Source organism: Pinus tabuliformis, chromosome 9, assembly GCF_031772625.1.
Source record: "Pinus tabuliformis cultivar Carrire ecotype Pingquan chromosome 9, CPIR1, whole genome shotgun sequence".
Lineage (NCBI taxonomy): Eukaryota > Viridiplantae > Streptophyta > Pinopsida > Pinales > Pinaceae > Pinus > Pinus tabuliformis.
Genome location: NC_142307.1, coordinates 141806858 through 141826444, shown reverse-complemented (window position 1 = coordinate 141826444; position 19587 = coordinate 141806858). Strand labels below are relative to the sequence as shown.

Genomic DNA, 19587 nt, shown 5'->3' with positions numbered 1-19587 from the left:
TCATTAAATGTATTTCTTCAAATTTTCCAAGGCTATATCTAGGTTATCAATGCCTTGAATATGAAATTGCAAATCAAGAGAAATGGACATTTCTATTAATCCTTGTGCTTCGTCATTGTTATTATCCCATTTAGATTTCTTATCAACAATAGTGGGGTTTTCTTTTCTTTTGCCAAAGTAAACCAATAGAATCTTTTACTTCTTAGTACATCCCCATATGGGTTTTCAATGAGAATTAGTTGGTACTAATAAGAACAATTTCACTTGGACTGACCATATTAAAATATATAGATAATATTGATTCAAAAGTTGAAATTGACTATCTAGATGGAAATATCTTGAAAAAATAGGTTGCTTAAAAAAAACATAATTGAAAATGAGTTTAGATGTGAATGATATGATCTTTTAAAAAAATGGTATTGAAAATAACAAAGAGCCATGTGGAAAGTAGAAGTTTCCTATGTGTTAATGGATGTTGTCAAGAAACAAAAAGTTTATTTTTCCTCACTTGCTTTGTATATAATCTTAATTTTATCAACAAGTTATTGTAAGTCTTAAATATTATACAATAATGCAACACATGCACTAATTATTAATAAATAGAAAATTAAAAGAATGAAAATCACATATGAAAAAGAGATTTAAAATGGAAACCCAAATTGGGAAAAGCAAGTTGTTCAAAGATGCATATCTAATTTTTTTATCAGCAATCAACTTAATTGTTTACATTATAATATATATGATCCCATGACACTTAAAACCCCTAATCCATTAACCCATATTATATTGCAACCTTAGTTCCTTAGATGACATTAAAAAACCATGGGCTAAACCACGATGTGCTACAAAATTGCCAAAAGCAAAATCTGTGTTAAAAACCACAAAAAATAGATAGAAAAACCACCTTTTTTTGTCTTTGCCCTAAACCCCTCAAGTAGAGGGGTTAGCAACCCCAGTGATTCATGTACGACATATACAAATCATATATGGGGTTAGTCACACAAAAAATATAACACATAGCCAACGGTTACTTTATGAAGTGACCAACTTTTTTAAACACGTGAAAAATACTTTTACAATAAAGTGACTTTATAAATGAGAGTTGGAAGAATGAATATTAAATAAGTTTATAATGATTGTCTTTTATAATACAACTGAAATACACTTTACTGTTGTTGTTGTTGTTGTATTGCCTGAAATGAGTACTTGCTAAAAAACATGTGCTCATATGAAAAAAACAACAGTTCAAAAAATATTTTAAAACTCAACAACAATGAGGTTATATCTCGATTAGCTTAAAAAATGCAAGTTTTCTCTCTATTTTAAAAAACTTTCCTCTATGCTTTTGATTTGCGAAGATTACATAGAGCACATGGAAAAGAGCATACACAAACTAGATAGAAAGAGTAGTAAACTAAGAACATAAATAGAAAACTAAAATTTGAACTCTATAATTTTATTTTTTTAAATGGCTGGTCCAGGGATCTTTTGCTTATAGATGTATGAAAAGTATCACATGTAGAAATTGCAGCTAAACATAGGAATTTAATGTGCACACAAGAAAAGAAGAAGAAAACACATAAAGGCACGACAAGAAGCCAACAAGACTTGATAACGAAGTTTGTCCAACCTGGACTACGTCTCTGGGCCCTACTCGACCAATGGAGAGGCCTTCATTCATTAAATGGCATGAAAAGAAGAGAATTACAATCACTAGTTACATAAAAAGGAGTCTTATACCTCCATTCTAGAAAACGGATGAGTAAAGGAGAACTCAGATGGAGAAATGGACAACATCACTACATCCATGGTGTTGAGAGGGGCTGAAAACATATAAGATCTGTCCAATTCAGACAAAATGCACTCTCGGCCCTCTGTAAGCTTTCCTGCCTCGAATTGCATGCTGAAAATCCCCCTCCTCGTACTTTTCCAATCATTGGACTTTTATAATGTCTCTTTTGGGTTACAGGCACACTTGGATCGGAGGTTGTTTGTTTATAATGGAATCCGTTTGCATAGAAGGATCGATAGGCGCATCAAAAACCTCAGAATGGCCTTTTTCTATTAAAACAGACAATACATGGAAACATTGAAAATTTCGATCGAAAGGATATAAAGCCAAACTTCAAAATATATTAAATCAACCCTATTTGCCTGTCAGGTCCACACTGATCGCAAATCGCTGATGTCAAAGGCCCTGTGAATCGGGGAATGGCCGATCGCCGATACGTTGATCCACCGATCGCCGATATTGGCGTATCGCATCGGCCCTGTTGCATCGGCATCGACCCAGGGGTCCTGCCTTTGGCATTGGTCGACGCCGATCACTGACATCAATATTGGTAGTCGCTATCGCACATAACAGGCCCCTGACTCCGATTGATCGAAGATCACTAATCGGGGGATCAATTGCACCTCCTTTATTCTGCCCCTTTGACTTCTCTGATTGTGATTTTGCCTTTTAAAGGCTTAAATCCATTTTTAGGTAAAATGCCTCATTTTACAAGGGAACAAGGTAACCTTCTTTCTGCCATAACTTCATCATCCAGACTCGGATTGGAGTGCTGTTCACACTGTTGGAATTAGGGCGACGAGCACTTCGATCTGATGTCAGGATACTTGCTTTTCTGCCACTTTGAATTTTGAGCTTCTCGATGTAATTGTATTTGAAGATCCACCTGGATCAATGGCATATTCTCATTATATATCTTCGGATTTGACAAAATTTACTGTATCTCAGGAAAAAGGACATATTTTCATATGATATAAAGGACGTCCTTAACTAAGAGTAGTGCTCCAGATGTAATGGAATAGTCTCTTCGAGCTGTAGATATACAAAAAATGTAGTTATCAAAATTACGACAACATGGACTGAAGATATCAATCAACAACAGGAGGAGCTCTTCAAATGGCATGTTTAGTCAAATGTGTTATTCCAAGATGAACACCATTAATAACCACTCACACAACGAAATCAAAGATCATAACACCAATATTATTAAGTGATTTAAACCTTCTAAGAGGGAAAAACTCCATGATCCCAATCAAAATGGCCACTTGAGAAAATTTTATTAATGCAAAATAAAATTTGTACATAAGAAAGTTTCTTATAATCTATTTTCAATAGTGACCCTCCATGTTCTTTAAGAGAGATCATGGACCAATCAAGTGCTAAGCTACAAATCAACAACAATTAATATCTAGGAGGATATGAGCCATCAAATCACACTATGTCTATAACATATTGTAACTATCAATTTACAATACAACTCATACATAGTAATGAAACACACTTTTACCTAATAGACACACTAAACGAAGTTAAACTTAACTAATTCCTAAGTGTCTAAATATCTTTACTTACTGTCTCTCGATCGTTCCTCTATAATGTAATCGCCAACATTAACTTTCAAAAATTAATTTATATTTATGAAATACAACATAACCCATAATTACAAAAACCCATACTAATAATATTTACTAATCCCACTTTCCCTTTATAACTTAATCAACCATATTAATTTTTTTAACATTACACTATCTTAAAAAAACAACCTTTCAATTAGCACAATAAAATTAAACATCACCATATTCATTTCTACCAATTATACCCATAAAATCAAACTTAAATTTTTTGTGAAACTTCATAAACATAAAATCTCCATCTTCTTCTCATATATCTATTCCAAATTTATTTTTCTTTATATCTTCACATGAATATTCTTATTTTTATATATCTTCAAAAAATTTTAAACAATATCTTCAATGGCGTAAATACTATTAAGAAAAACATTACTAATTAGTACCCCACTCCTATAGAGATTCACCAACCAAAGAGATTCCATTGACTTTCTTTTTTTTTTTTACTTTTAAATAAGGAATCTGCCAAGGGTATAAAAATTAACCAATATAATATACATCTCTCCTCTTAAAAAGACCTAAATGTTCGAGGAAAAAGAGTTTCCAAAAGACGATAACGTACATGACCAGATTAATTATTTTTAAAATCATGATGCGTGGACATATTATCTTACAATATCAACCATAGCAATGATGAGGAGATAAGGTATAATTAGATTTTTATATAAAGTAATGCTACATTTTTTTAATAATTTGTTTAATTTTTGAGAAGAAGAATTATTAAGGAAAATATTATATATATACTTCATTCATGGATATCAACATTTTAAACCTCAAACATTCTAGCTTACATAGTATTTAATAACTTGATTATTATGGATTGACCTAAAACTTTATAACTTACATACTATTTAATAACTCAATTATCACTAATTGACCTGTCTCATGAATAATAATGTAATATTAATATTAAAATTAACATCTAATTCTCATATTTATTTATTTAGTTTCTCTAAAAAAAAATAATAACTTTTATTCATTTAAAATGAGTCCAAGTTACATTCGACATACACACTCCTGGTGTGTTCTAGATAGTAAAGTTATATCTAAGTTACATGCTACATACACACTTTATTTGTGTTATGGATAGTAAAGCTAGTGCTCCCATCTTTCATGTTGTTATTTATGTTCCCTATTAAAGAGTTGATACATTTCATTCATATATATAAAAAAGGTTTCATTCATGGAGATAGACATTTTAAATCTCATGGTTTACATAGTATTTAATAACTTGATCATCACTAATTGACCTATTCTCCATGTGGTCATAAAAATGTAAGGAGTTGTCTACGGAGGCGGAGGAATTGCCAGCATGGTCAAAAGTGACCAGGCAAAAAAATTTCAAAAAATTGTGTAGATGTAGTGTTTGAATCATATTTTTGATGGTGGAAATGGATTGAGTGCAATCAAAAATGTCTAGGGCACTTAAAATTATGAATTTTGACAACTTTTACTTGGATTTGCAAAAATCCATGCTGGAATTTTTCAAAATATGACCGAATTTCCATAACTTTCCCGGCTAAAAACATAATTTTTAGACTACAGTAACATGCAACCCTCATATTTATTTATTTTTGATAAAAAAGTAATAACTTATATTCATTTAAAATAAGTCCAAATTACATTCTATTACTCTCATCTTTCATGTTGCTATTTATGCTTCCCATTAAAAAGCTGTTACATTCACATAAAATATTATGTTCTTCCCAAAAAAAACTAGTCTCTCACAACACCCAACCCTCATATTAATATAATATTACTTTAACATCATATTTTTTCCAATAATTTCTTATAAAATGAGAAAATTATTAAAAAAATTCTTCCCTAAATTAATAATTATAATTCCCTACGCCCTACCCTAATATTAATGTATTATTAATTTTAATATTACATTACATTTTCCTCCCTAATTTCTCCCACCTTAAAATTAATATTATATTTCCCCAATAACTTAGAGTAAGAGCATATAGTATTCTAGAAAAAACTATCCACTAATTCCCCAATCTAAATATTAGAATTTCCTAATAATTGTCCACCCCAAATTAATATCACATTCTCCCACATAATTCATACTATCTTTGCCAAAAAAAAGCCGAGAGTGAAAAACCTATCGATAAAAATTCCAAAGAAGTGAAAATGAGTTACAAGCGTCTTTTCTACGAAAAGCCGCGTCGCTCCAGTTCGAAAATTATAAATATCGTTTCTCCTCTTCAAATATGGATCTAACCCAAGTCGCATTTCGTAGCTTTCTTAAAGATTTTCAGTCACATAACACGAAATTTGACCTGCGAATTATGGTATATTTTAGTCTTTCACTGGTTTTGCTTTATTCGGACTTTGTTTTTGCAGGTTCGCCTGTTGAATCTGGCATTCTTTTAGTTTCTTTCATAAAATTGTGCAGCTTTTAGATATTTTTTTAAATGAATCTTTGTTTGCTTTTTTGTTTTTTATTTAAATTGTGTTACAGGGCAAAAAAAATCCTCGGGCTGTAAAAATACCTGTAAAGGCCAAAAAAATGCCTGAAATTGAGGATTCTGAGAAGGCCGAAAAAATGTCTGAAATTGAGAATTCTGAGAAGGCCGAAGAAATGTCTGAAATTGAGAATTCTGAGAAGGCCGAAAAAATGTCTGCAATTGAGAATTCTGAGAAGGCCGAAGAAACGTCTGAAATTGAGGATTCTGAGAAGGCCGAAGAAACGTCTGAAATTGAGGATTCTGAGAAGGCCGAAAAAGTGCCTGAAATTGAGGATTCTAAGAAGGCCGAAAAATTGCCCGAAATTGAGTATTCTGAGAAATACCTCGACGACGACGATATCTATGAGTACAGGTCTAAAATATTTCCCATTTTTTGGCAATTTAAAGGTTTTCTTTTGAATTTCTCCTTTCAGAGTGCAAATTAGGGTTTGAATAAAAAAAATCCTTTTCTTTCTCAGCCGGACTTATTCTTTGGTCTTATGTTTGTTTCAATGTTCAGGCATGTGACGCTTCCCCCTCATGTTGCGAAGCTTATTCCCAGGGATGGCATTTTGACTGAGGTAAGTCTAGGGTCTTCTTATTGGTGATTCCCTTAGTGTTTGTTTGTTAATCCTTTCAGATTATTGTACAAATTATGCTGTCTCTTTCGTATTAGGACAGCGTCTTGCTTTTATTTTGTAACATTTTCTTGGATGTTGCTAATGGTTTTTTCTCTTTTAATAATGTCGTTTCTATTGTTTTGAACTAACCTAATTAATTATTTATTCAGATTGAGTGGCGAGCAATTGGGGTTTGCCAGTCTCGCGGGTGGGAGCACTATGCTATTCATCCCCCTGAACCGCACATTCTGTTATTCAGAAGACCTTTGAATTACCAGCAAATTCTCGAACAAGAAGCACGACAAAATTGATGACGGGCGTTCAAGCTTCATTGGTTTTTTTTGGTTAAGTTCATAATATTATTTGGGTTTGAAAAGGAGCATTTTTAAAGTATTCCAAAATCAAAATATCAATTTTAAAATGGGTGTACCGTGTACAGATAACATTTATGTCGAATCTTTTTTAAGTATTTAGTTTGGAGAGGTGTAAAAGCTTTTCTCAAGTATTTTTTTCTTTTCTTTTAATAAGAGCTTTATACGAGGTTTGGCCTTTCTATTTTGTTTTTCTACATGACCACTTGAAAAAGAATTTGTTGATGAAAGTAGATAAATTTGTTATAAATTTGTGATAAAGTTTTATAATATTGTGTTCAGCCTATTTAATTCATATTTCAATTTTGCACATCAAATTTTAGTTATAATTTTGGAATTATACAGCAATAAAAATGTTTAGAATCATTGTTAAAGAATTGGACTTGTGGCATGCTTGACAAGTTTACATTTTTGAAGAGGTCTAAAATAATTTTTGTGAAAGTTACCATCATTTTCGCTAGCACATCATTTAGTTAAATTTGTGGAATTATAAAGAAATATCATAGCTTGACAACCCAAAATTTAGATAAAATCTTAATGATATGTTAAAATAAAAGTCATATAGCCATATGATCTTCAAGGTGAGGTTATAAAAGTATTGGATTTTTTCTTCATACGTAGCCAAAAGTTTTTTTTCTTAATTGTTGAGATTGTCTTTGGGTACCTTATGCATCTCACTAAACATTAAATTTTTTAACCCACAAGAATTTGATACATAAATCCTACCTTTATACAAAAGGGATCCATCATCTCCTATTTCACAATCCTTTTACCTTGGTGTACGTTGCTTTTATTTCTATGTATTGTTGATTTGAATTTTTAGCCTCTAAAATTTTGATATTTAAATTAGATTTACATGCGATTATGGTTGTAACATGCATTACATGCACCCTTTTGTTGAGTGCATCAACCACTTTATTCTAATCAAAATCTTAATCTACAAAAAATTCTAACCATCTGATTTTTCTACTGTTTAAATGTGGTACAAAAAAATGCTTTAACCCATTGAGGTAATACCTCCACATCTTCAAGGCATGTATAATGGATATTAGCTCCAAATCAAGAGTGGTGTAATTATTTTCATGTACTTTTAGCTCATGAGAACTTCTCCAATTCCTTTATGTGCATCTGTGCACATAGGGAAGTCTTCTTTTGGGTTAAATATCCTCAATATAGGTGCACTTGTTAACTTCTTCAAATGATAAAATGTCTTTTCACATTTAATGGACCATTTGAACTTCACGCATTTTTTTAGAAAGAAGTAAAGAAACCTCCAACAAATATTCTGAAATAACATGCTAAACCCATAATATACCTTACCTTTATCACATTTTTGGATGTTGGCCAATCTTTGATTTCTTTAATCATCCCTAGATCTATTGCTATCCCCTCCTTTGAAATAATATGTCCCAAATAGTGAATTTTTATTTGATAAAATGAACACTTACTCAGGATAACATATAATTGATGCCCTTTGAGTACTTATAGCACCATCCTTAAATGTTATTCATGAACTTATTTAGATTTGGAATATATAAGGATATCATCCAACAGCACAATAACAAACTTATCTAAATAATTTCAAAATATACCATTCATGGGGCACATGGAAACACCTGGTGCATTAGATAACTGAAATTGCACCACTATGAGCTCATAATTCCCATATCAAGTTAAAATTGATGTCTTACTAATATAGTCTTCCTTAATCCTTAGTGAATATCCAATGCCTACATTTCCCTATGCCTACGTTGATCCATAAACTGTCGTGGATATTCCACTCGACAATTCATCACAACATATCTAATAATATTATTTTAAAAATATGAAATTCCACACTATAACTTCAAGATTTATAGATTTAACTGTAAGTAGTGCATGCATGTGAATGGAAATTATGGAGAAAAATAGAGAATGAAAAAATAAGCTCTTACGCAGACATAAGATAAAAAATATTCTCTAGGAAACCCTTTCGGGAGAAAACCAAAGGTGAGGTTGCTTCACTCTCTTTCTCTGTTTAGAAAATAAGGTTGTAGGTATAAAGAAGTAATGTCTATGGCCCATGGGCTACTATCGCGCACAAATCCTCTCTATGTACTCCACCTCCTATCTCTCTTGGCTATCTTTTCTTAGCTATGGAACAAAATTCTCTTGAAAGAATGGAATGCCTCTTCCTCATAGTGGCCTGATTATAACACAAACCGATAGCCTACTAGTGGTTAATTTTGACTACATCAACTCTTAACTCGAGTTAAAATATAGCATATTATATAGTATTTTACATCATAATCACATGTCTAGTCCATTTTCCATGAATAATGGGTTCTGACGCAGGATCCTCCCAAACTGTAGGTTCGAAATTAGGAAGGTCAACTTTTGAGTGGCATAATTTTTGTATACATGCTTTGATTGACATGCTTCTTGCATCGATGGAAAGATCTTTTTGTGTAGAATAAAATGAAATGGTGTTGTGCCAAAGCAGATATTTTTTTAGCCCCAAAAAACATCATTTGATGCCTCAAAATGATTCGGGAAAGTTTCAGACCCCATTTTGCCAAACTTGGTCTCACTAGTAAAAACGGTCTCGTGAGCTAATTTTATTCGGACCTTGCGGGAGGATTTCAAGATCTAAAATATTGAAATGGATCTTGGGGGGAGGCCCCCAATATTTAAAAAATTGAAATTTCTAGAAGAAAAAGAGTAGAATGCCCAATAAACAAAACCACAAAGAATTTTATTATTAAAACAGATAATAACTGTAAGGACTACATTGTGGTGGACAATTTGTCCTTTTAAAAAATGCGACTTGTTACTTAAAGTATCTTTCAGTTACAATACCACGGGTCAATTCCATGGGTGAATGAATACCATGGGTGGATGTCACAATACCATGGGTCAATTCCATAGGTGAATTAATACCATGGGTGGATGTCACAGTACCATGGGAAAATACCATGGGTAGATGTCACTTACAATACCATGGGTGGATGAATAACATGGGTAGATGAATACCATGAGTTGGTGCCATTTCCCATTCGGATCATAATTCTTGCACTTTTTCAACTCCAAATGCATTGAGAAGGATAAAAACAATATAATGATCCAATCCTAATCATATGTGTATTTACTATGGCTACTAACCTATTTGATGATTCATTTACATGTTATGTGCAATGTTGTCATGTCACCCTACTTCGACCAAAACCATAAAAAATGCAGACCCCTCAATAGTGGTTTCGAATTTAGAGAAAGGGGCTCCTACAAATAATATTTTCCTTTGATCAAGGATGGGTGGTTGGATACAAATGTCAACTGGGGAACCCCTCTCGCTAAACATCGACTATGAGGGGGCCCCATAGTAAATATTGATCGTCGATCTAAGGCAGTCAAACTTTGATTTGAAATGCTCAGGTGGGCATAAATTCCCACTATGGCTCCACCCTTCCCATTAAATTTTGACCATGATGGGGCCCCATATTTGATCTCAATCGTTAGATTTTGCACAACTATGAATCCACCGCTATCCTCATGTTTAACGATTTACCATATCTCTTTCAAATTTTTCTTTAAAAAATTTGCATACATCCTTCATAAATTTGAACTTAAAATTCCCTACTTACCTTTTTCCATGGATTTGATATTAATGAAACCCTGTAATAGAGTTGCACATATATATGAATATATGGGAATTCGTTTGTTAATCCAGTGATGTGTCCTAAGTTTCACATATACATGATGTTTACATTCTAGGGGTTGAGTAGGGGTGTTACGTTAACTACATGAATTAGACCTCTAGAAAACACTTCCATGACTCATGAAGAAATGAAGAGATACATAATATAATTTCCTAATTACAAAATAAAGTTGATGAATTGAGTGAGAAGTCATTAGCAAGGGATGATTTAATAAACACCCAAATACAAAGATGACTAGAAATGGGGAAGAGGTGAAGGACATATGGAAAAGGTAGAAGGATTTGAAAATTCCATGTCATCCATGATTATGCATGTCCTAAAGAAAAGGTTTCCTAAAGGAGATATTAAAAAGAAAGGTCATTAAGAAAATGTGAAAGACATAAAGAATGAGTCCCACAATCATGATAATTCCTCTCTAGGTCCACATCATCAAGGTTTCATTGTGGCACCAAGGAACTACATTATTTCAAAGATTGATATGAGGAAATTTTATGGCGATCCTATAATGTGAATTTTCCAGATGGATTAATACTGTGATCTACACTAACTAACAACCTTACAAAAGGAAAATATTGCATCTATGTTTTTAGAATAAGATCAACATGTATGGTATCAATGGATTGCAAAAGGAAAGAGCATTCTATTGTATATTGGTCCATTTTTACAAAGGAATTTATAGCACAATACATGGATATTAGGAACAATACATTCTTTAGTAAATTGGTAAATCTTTAACAAAAGGGTCCAATTACAGAGCACATTCAACAATTCCAAATATTGAGTTTCATGTTAAAGAAAGAGGATAACTCGTTATACCTCATTATGGGAACATTAAAGGAATGTATCCAACATGTAATGCACCTCTTTGAAACTGAACCCTAGGGCATGTGTTCAACCTAGCAAGGAAAGTTGAAAGTGAAAATATGGATACTAGAAGATTGACCACTAACAACTTTAGAGAGAACCATGTTCCCTCTCCTAATGCCACTCCATTGAAAAGATCATGACTATTCTATTCATTTGCAACTAGGAAGTGTACCACCTAAAATTAGGTCTTATAGGTATCCATAGTCATAGAAAAGTGATATTGAGCACATTATTAAGAGATTTTAGAGATTGGAATCATTAACGTAGCGAGAGTGCTTCCTCTTTGCTAGTGGTGATGGTTATAAGAAATAATGGTTTATAACATTTGTGACTAAATTGTAGAGGGGTCAACAAAAATAAAATCAAATATAAGTTTCCTATTCTTAGGAAATAATACATTAAAAAAATGATTATATAACACATGGTCATTATGATTTTTTGGTTATGACATTTGGACTTAATAATGTGCCTTCAAAATTTTAAATATTAACGAATTTTATTTTCAAATCTTAGCTAGAAAGTTTGTGTTAGTATTTTTTGATGACATACAAATCTATTAAAAATATCAGGAAGAGAATGTACAACATATTGACAAGGCCTTAAGAAGAGAAACAACTATATGTAAAGTTTTCCAAATGTGCATTTACGTATAAAGAACTAGAATAATTAGGTCATAATATATCTCATTAAGGTGTCAAGGTGGGATGGAACAAAATTAAAGCTACCATGATGGAATGTGAAATCCAAAAACCTTGAATAAACTCATACAAGTATAGGATTTACAATATGTTATTGTAATTTTGTCAAGAACTATAGAGAAATAATGATCTAGGTGGTTCTAGAAACGTTTAGAATTCAGAAGTGTCTTTGGAAAAGATAAAAAATCAAAGTCACTAGATTGAAGTGTAACTAGGTTTAGATCTAATGTCTCATCACAAGCTTTCCAATGGTGTGAACAACACCTCAGTCCGAGTTCGTATATGAAAATTATGGCTAGTCAAAGTTTTGGTTAAACTAGGCCTACTGGTAGCTACTAATGAGGCAATAATTGGAATTTTACCGGCGCATGTATTTTGGCTGTCAGAATGGGCAAATTTGTCTCCTTAAATTGTCCAGTAACCCCAAAAATTCGGTATATTTTTTTTTGTCTAAGTTGTATTTAGAAACAAAAAAATATATTAGAAAGGGGCAGCAGGGCGCCACCCCCGCCATCCCAACCCAATGACTAAGATATATTATATAGGGTGGTGGGCTGTCAAACCCCACCACCACATGATATTGACATGGCTCAATGACTGTTACCATATGACGATATAGAGCTGGTTGGGTTTGAACCCGCTTGACTGAGCCGACTCACCTACCCAACCGACGGCTCCACGAATCCAAATAAAACAAAAAAATTAAACATACAACCACTTTTGAAATAACACGCCAATACCAAAACAGGGTCTTGCGGGGCTTGACCCCGAGACCTCCCCAACTGCCAAAGCCTTAATATAATCCACCAACTAAGATAGCCCAAGTTTGCCATTGGTAAATTTGTCCAAAGAAAATTATATAAACCATATTTCTTTCATGCAGCCAACGAACAAAGGAAGGTAGAGCATGAGGGATAAGAGGGAGGAACCTTGACACAGTGGCTGACACGGAACCATGCCTGGAACGTTTTTTGAGACAAAATCTTATAAGAATATTCTTTGATGCTTGAGGAATCTTTAAATTCTCTTGGAGGTTGATTTTTGACAAAGGCGGAATGATGCCAAATTTATAGTCATTTTTCTTAGAATTTCACAAGGAATGTGATGGTGTGATCAGTTTCCTCATCCGAGTGGCAGAATTTTAGGCAGTTAACAATGTGGAATCTAAAAGATTCCCTTGGGGCAAATTTTCACATTGACATAATCATGCCAAATTTATACTCAAATGAACCAGAAATTCACCAGGAATCTAATGGCATGATCGATATTTTGATTTGAGCAAAAAATCTTCAGTCAACATGTAGAGAGGAATCTTTGTGGAATCATAAGGAATCTAAAAGATTCCCTAAGGGTCAGATTTTGACAGTTTCAGAACCAGGCTAACTTTATACTCATTTTACTCAATTTTTCACAAGGAGCGTAGTGGTGAAGGCATATTTATCATTTGAGCAGCAAAAATCTAGTCAACAAGTGAGAACAAATCTTTGGGGAACCTTTGAGATTCCCCAGGGCCTAGATTTTGATGGTGTCAGAAAGAGGTCGAGTTTATAGTCATTTGACATGATTTCACGCCATGAATTCAATGGTGCAGTCCATTTCTTCAGCAAAACTTCAAATATTCAGGCCATCCCCAAAAGTGAAGATATATGATGTAGTGATGACATGTTTTTCTTTTGATTTGATGAGATGATGATGTTGTTGTTGAGACCGTTGTTTACCATTCTGTTGAAGGATACTTATATGCCACTTCATGTGAATATTTAATCTTGTCATGCTAAAGGAGTGCCCATATGAGTGAGAGTTCCTATAGGAGGACGTCTCGTGGAGAGACATGCCACTCTAGTCGACATGGTTCATCCTTGTAATGAAAAATAATACACCACGTACATATCATCACCTTGCAACATTCAATGAAGCGCTCTCCCCATTCTTAATACTGGGCCCAGAAACGCAACCCACAATGGGTGAAATATGTTATCAATGTGTGTGTGTCCTTTGATTTGATGGTCATCATTATGTTTCCTCTTCTTTAATGTATGCACACATGGTTCTTCATACTCTTTCATATGCAATTCTACTAATATCACAGAAGTAAAAGATCTTGGTTAATTTCGGTAGCTGAGACATCTAAATCAAGTTTGGTATCAAAGCAGTTTTATTGTTGATGTGAATTGCGAGTGTGAATGATAACTAGAGATTGAACGTGCAACAATAAGGAAAATGGATAAAAACAAAGATCTCTATGAGGACCTCCTCAGGATGGCACACATGGTAGATTTAATTTATGTAGATTATGGGGAGAAAATGGCAAGAAAGGTACAGGAGAAAGAAAGAGCAGAGGATGATGATCCATCTACCTCCTTGAGTGAACATTCTTCTTCTTCATCACCTTCTCATCATTCAAATGAGGTGATAAATCAAAGCCTTCAAGTAGATAATGTTGAATTGAGGAGACTTCTATAAGAAAAAAAAGAGGAGAAGTAGAGATTGCAACTTCAGTTACAAGCCATAGAAGAGGCCTTGCAAGGGTTGAAGTGCAATGAAGTCTTAGTGAAGACATCATCACATGATTCAGAATCGACAAGTGAGGTAAAAAATGTTGATTGTTCTTCATTTTCATTTTCACATGACACTATTTCTGTTGGAAGCCTTGAGGTACCCAGTTTAGGAACCAACCTGAGACCCCTTATCAATATGGGATACGCTGAAGGAGAATGCTCAAAAGGTAGCAAAAGCTTACAAGGAATTGTTGAAACCATTGAGGAAAGAGGATGATGGGAACACACCACAACCCTCCCATGATAGTGCACATTGTAGAGGAAGGGCTAAGTCAAGCTCCCATCATCAAGATTGCACCAGAGACAACCAAGAAAGGTATAAAAGGTCTCAGTATTCTAAAGTTCACTTTGATTACAAGTGTTGTCCTTTGTAGATAGTTCTAGGCCAAGGAACTATGCCAAAGCATCTAAAGTAAGGTTTTTGATTTTGAATGGATGACCAATGATTTAAAAGTTTAAACAGATGCAAATCCTAATTATCATGAGAAAACAGAAGGGTTGATTCTTCATTCTTAACATAATTAAGCTTTAAAATGATTTTGAAAGAAAAATTTAAGAAGATATATAATTCCTTAAACATTCATATTGAATATCTAATTTGTTATATATAGCAGATGCACATAGAAGTTTTCTATAGCCAAACAATACATGTGCAAGAGATGACAAAAAGATATAATTAAAAAATTTAGAGGAATTAACTAAGATGGACCGTTTTAGTTAATTAATCTCTTTTAATAATTGCAGGATATTTTAGAGAGATTAGCATTCAATCTAATCTTACCTAGACTTCTATGTTACCTTGAACATGAGCAGAGAAAATAAAAATGAAAACATAATTAAATAACCAGAAGATCTCACAGAGATACAAAAGTTGCTCAGAATGAATTCAGAATAGTTATATTAACTTCATAAATAGCTTAGAAAGTTATAAGCATGTCCATTGGTTCATCACAAGGGTTCAACCCTTTCTTTTTTGAATTACAAAATACTTATAGAGTTTGACTCAAGCATATCTATACTTGAATGAAAATTTATTACAAAATATAATATCATCCAAAATAATTGGATATTACAAAAATAGTACTGAAAAATAGTAAATCGGATTTGATTTCAACAATATGCACATATTTTGAGGGTTGTTGTTGATGACTATAGCTAGAAATATTCTTTTTTGTTCACTGCCCCTGTTAATCTATTGTCTACTCCTGAAATTTAGCATTCTGTTATATTCGAAGAGCTCACATAATTTATCCCATTTCTTTTCATCTGGGATACAAAAGTTTAAAAATTTTCTATATGACTCATCAACTTTAGTATATTTTTCAAAAGTAGGTCTAGTTAGAAATACATGCTTGATTTCATGCTGAATTATCAAATCATAACTTAAACCTTCGATGAAAGCTTTGTTGGTTATAATTCCTCTGATTTTGGAAAATTTAGTCTTGGTCACTACTATCTCTTGTGTTGACAATATTCAAGTGGAATTAATTTGCCTCTCATATCCTACAAGCCTGGGAGTCATTTCTGATGTAGAACATTGAATTCTCTTTGAAAATTTTTGATCTAAACCTCTAAATCCTGGAACTTACTCTCACGCTATAACATCAAATTCCTCTTAGTTAAATATTTTCTTACCTCCAAGACAACTTTGGTTTTGTCTCCAATCCAAAATTCTTCAAGCTCATCTTTTGTTTTGGAGTTTAAGATTTTGATTATCCTTGTGGTATCTCCTAGTTTGTGCTCCAAGCATTCATTTATTTTTTCTACTACTGCTTTTGATCTCTGTAATAAATATTCCTGCTCAAAAATAATTTCAATTGAATGCCATAACTCAATCATTAATGCATTAATATATCTCTAGATATTTTCTTTGTTCTAAGAAATTTCTTGTGCAATTAAAGTTTCATTCTCATAAACTTCTATTTTTGAGTTAACTTATAATTCATTTGAATCTCAACCAAGTACGCATTATTAGACTTGATTTTTTGTTCTTGAATCTTTTGGAGTTTCATCTTGAGCTTTTCAATTTCTTCATCCTTCAAAGATAAGTCTCCCATGGCCTTTGATAATTGTTTTGTTGAATCCGTAGACTATGTTTCTACTATGATTTTTGTTGTTGTAGATGTTCGTTTTGTTGAAATACCTATTGTAGAAGGTGTCACTATAGTAATGGAAACTAAAACACCGAGTTGCTGATCTTTTTCTTTTAAGAGTGTTTCCATGTCAGCTTTCATCTTTTGAATTTGAACATTTTGTTCGACTATCAACTTGAACATATTTTCCTTTTCCTTTTCTAGTTGACCTGCTTCCCTAGCTTGTGGATGTTCTGTAGTAGGAAGTTTAATTTGCTTCCTCAATGTTTGAATGTCATCTTTTTTATTCTTTAACATCTCTTCTGTTGCTTTGATATCACTAGGATCATATCCTAGTTTGATCACCAAATCTTCAAGTGCTTTGATTCTTGTATCATTAGCTAAGGATGACATTATATCTATTTTTAACCGTGTGAATATTATTCTAGAAAACTTGTATCTTAGAGGCTGCCATGGCTGAAATTGTCAATGTAGAATATATCATTTCACCTTCTTGCTTATGAAGGCCAATTTGATCAGTTGCATGAATTTTCTTAGAATCAAAAGAAAATATGGATGTTTTATAATCTTCTGCACTTTTAAGGACTAGAACCTTGGGATCTAAGAAGGCTAATTGAAATTGTCCCTTTTAAGTATCAAGTGCAGACAAAAGTCTATGTTGGGTAATCTAGTTTGTTCCCAAAATTCAAAATAAGTATAGGCTTTTAATGCTTGATTCTCCCTTTTTATTTCTCTATATCTAGAAAACATATTTTGCTACGTTGTATCTTGAGAGAAAAATGACATAAGAGAATCTATTGTGATCTCTTTAATTTATGGAAAGGAAGTAGTAGGAAAACCTGATAACACTACTGTAACATGCTCATGCTAATTCTTTCCTTCTGAGGACTATTCATGAGTGTTTGTTTTCTTTCTCATTTTGAAAATTGTGAAACCTATAGCTTGAGTTTCTGAGTCTATAGGAGATAGGATTTCTTTTGATGTTTTTGTTTTTTTTATTCTTCAGGAACTATAGCTTACGAAGTTGTTTGACTAAAAATTTGTTCCTCGGCTTCTGTGATGTATTTTCTTGCCATTGTTCTCGATTCCCATATTATTCTATCTCTCACCTGGTTGTATGTGCATAAGGTATTTTTTTTTCTCAACTTTCACATTTGAAATAATTCTTGCTCGATCATAGGACGAAGTAAAAATCAACTTGAATTTCATCTTCTTTAACAATTTATCTTACTCCTTCATTGTTGCTTTGGTATCAACAATGAAAGGGCCAATTTGTCCATTGAGCTTGAATTGTGCCTTCTGCTTCCTCGATACAAAATGCAAATCATCCATATTCATCATTTTCCTGATGTATTCTAAGGCAAATATCCTTATTGTCACAAACACTGCCAACCTTTAGGGAGGTTGTTCACAACCATATACTCTAACCTATGTATAATTATAGTAAAAGTACTAGTCTCCAACTTTAGCTTGCTCAGTAAGGTGCAAAATTCTTTCGATTTCAAGTGAAATCATTGGTATTACATAATTGTTGAGAAGACATAAGGAAATATGAAAAAATTGGTTTATAAAGTCATTGAAGGAATAATTTTTTGTGTTATTCCTTACCAAGGAAGTCGAGTGAATAACAAATTGAGGATTTCCTTGCACATATAACTTTTGTAATTGGAATTTAAACCTTTCTGCTTCATGAAATAATAACAAATATACAAGAATTGATTAATGTTTAAATGAACCTTTTGCATAAAACTTTAGAAATTGATCATGAATAATATATGATAGAAAATGTTTTTAATTAAAAATAAATGAATCTTTATTACCCACAGAGAAAAGTAACAAAAATCCCAATATCATTTCATCTTCCCACTGATCGGTAGGATAACCTAACAAACAGGAGACCATGGAAATAACTTGCCTTGACATTTCTGGAAAAATTACAGTGGAATACAACAGATTGGTTCTAAGCAATTCATAATTTTCAAGTAGAAATGGCTCAAAAATATGAGATCATTGGGGAAATGTAAGTTTTTGATAGATATCCATGAGGGAATCAATTTAAGAGGGGTTCAGAGGAGCTTGGAAATTGATTTGGAGTGCTTGGAATATGGATTCATGTGTAATGGCGAAAAAAACTTCATTGTTTTGGGTAATTACAACCCTCTGATTGGGAAGATACCTAAGATGACACTAGGTGACAAATTTAGGAAGGTATCAGTTTGGGGAAAGAAAAATTGGGGTGAGAAAGACTCCAAGATAATCAATTCATCACTAACATCTTGGAATTTTTGGTTTTCCTAGTTGTGGAGTTCATATAGACCAAACTTGCACTCAGTATTTGGTATTTTATATTAGGTATCGATGAGAGGGAGATTGTCTACGTTAATGAGAGAGGGTAATGTATGGATTTCTACAACTAGTTTTCACTTGCCTTTGTGAGAAGAAACTGTAAATAGAAAATTATCAGTTAAGATGGAAAATTACTAGGCTTTGGAAATCACTGGCATAGGAAGATGGATGCGCGATTGTGAAATTCGGGGCTGCACTTGTGCTATTGAAAGAAGAAATGGTGAAAATGAGTATGCAAGGTAACAATGTTTTTTAAAAGAGGAGGTTTAAATGAATTAAAATATCATAATTGTTTTGGCATGTCTAATTAATAAAACTAGACGTTGGCTGGAAGGATTTAATGTATTAACAGTCATATAGCTATTTGCCGAGAGGAATTTAATTACCTAATGGTTATTTAGTTGTTTGGCGGGAGCGAATAACACAAGTACAAGTGGTGGGGTATGAGCGATAGTGGGAGTAAAGG

At 32.9% G+C, this 19587-nt stretch overlaps 1 protein-coding gene across 1 annotated transcript; it reads left to right on the top strand.

The window, feature by feature from the left end:
• Window positions 1-5636: 5636 nt before the first annotated feature.
• Window positions 5637-6962, top strand: LOC149147506 (uncharacterized). Its single transcript, XM_089441858.1, has 4 exons — window positions 5637-5717; window positions 5888-6246; window positions 6394-6454; window positions 6664-6962. The coding sequence occupies exons 1-4, from the start codon at window positions 5637-5639 to the stop codon at window positions 6802-6804; spliced, it is 642 nt and encodes a 213-aa protein (XP_089297984.1). The 3' UTR covers window positions 6805-6962.
• The last annotated feature ends 12625 nt before the right edge of the window (window positions 6963-19587 follow it).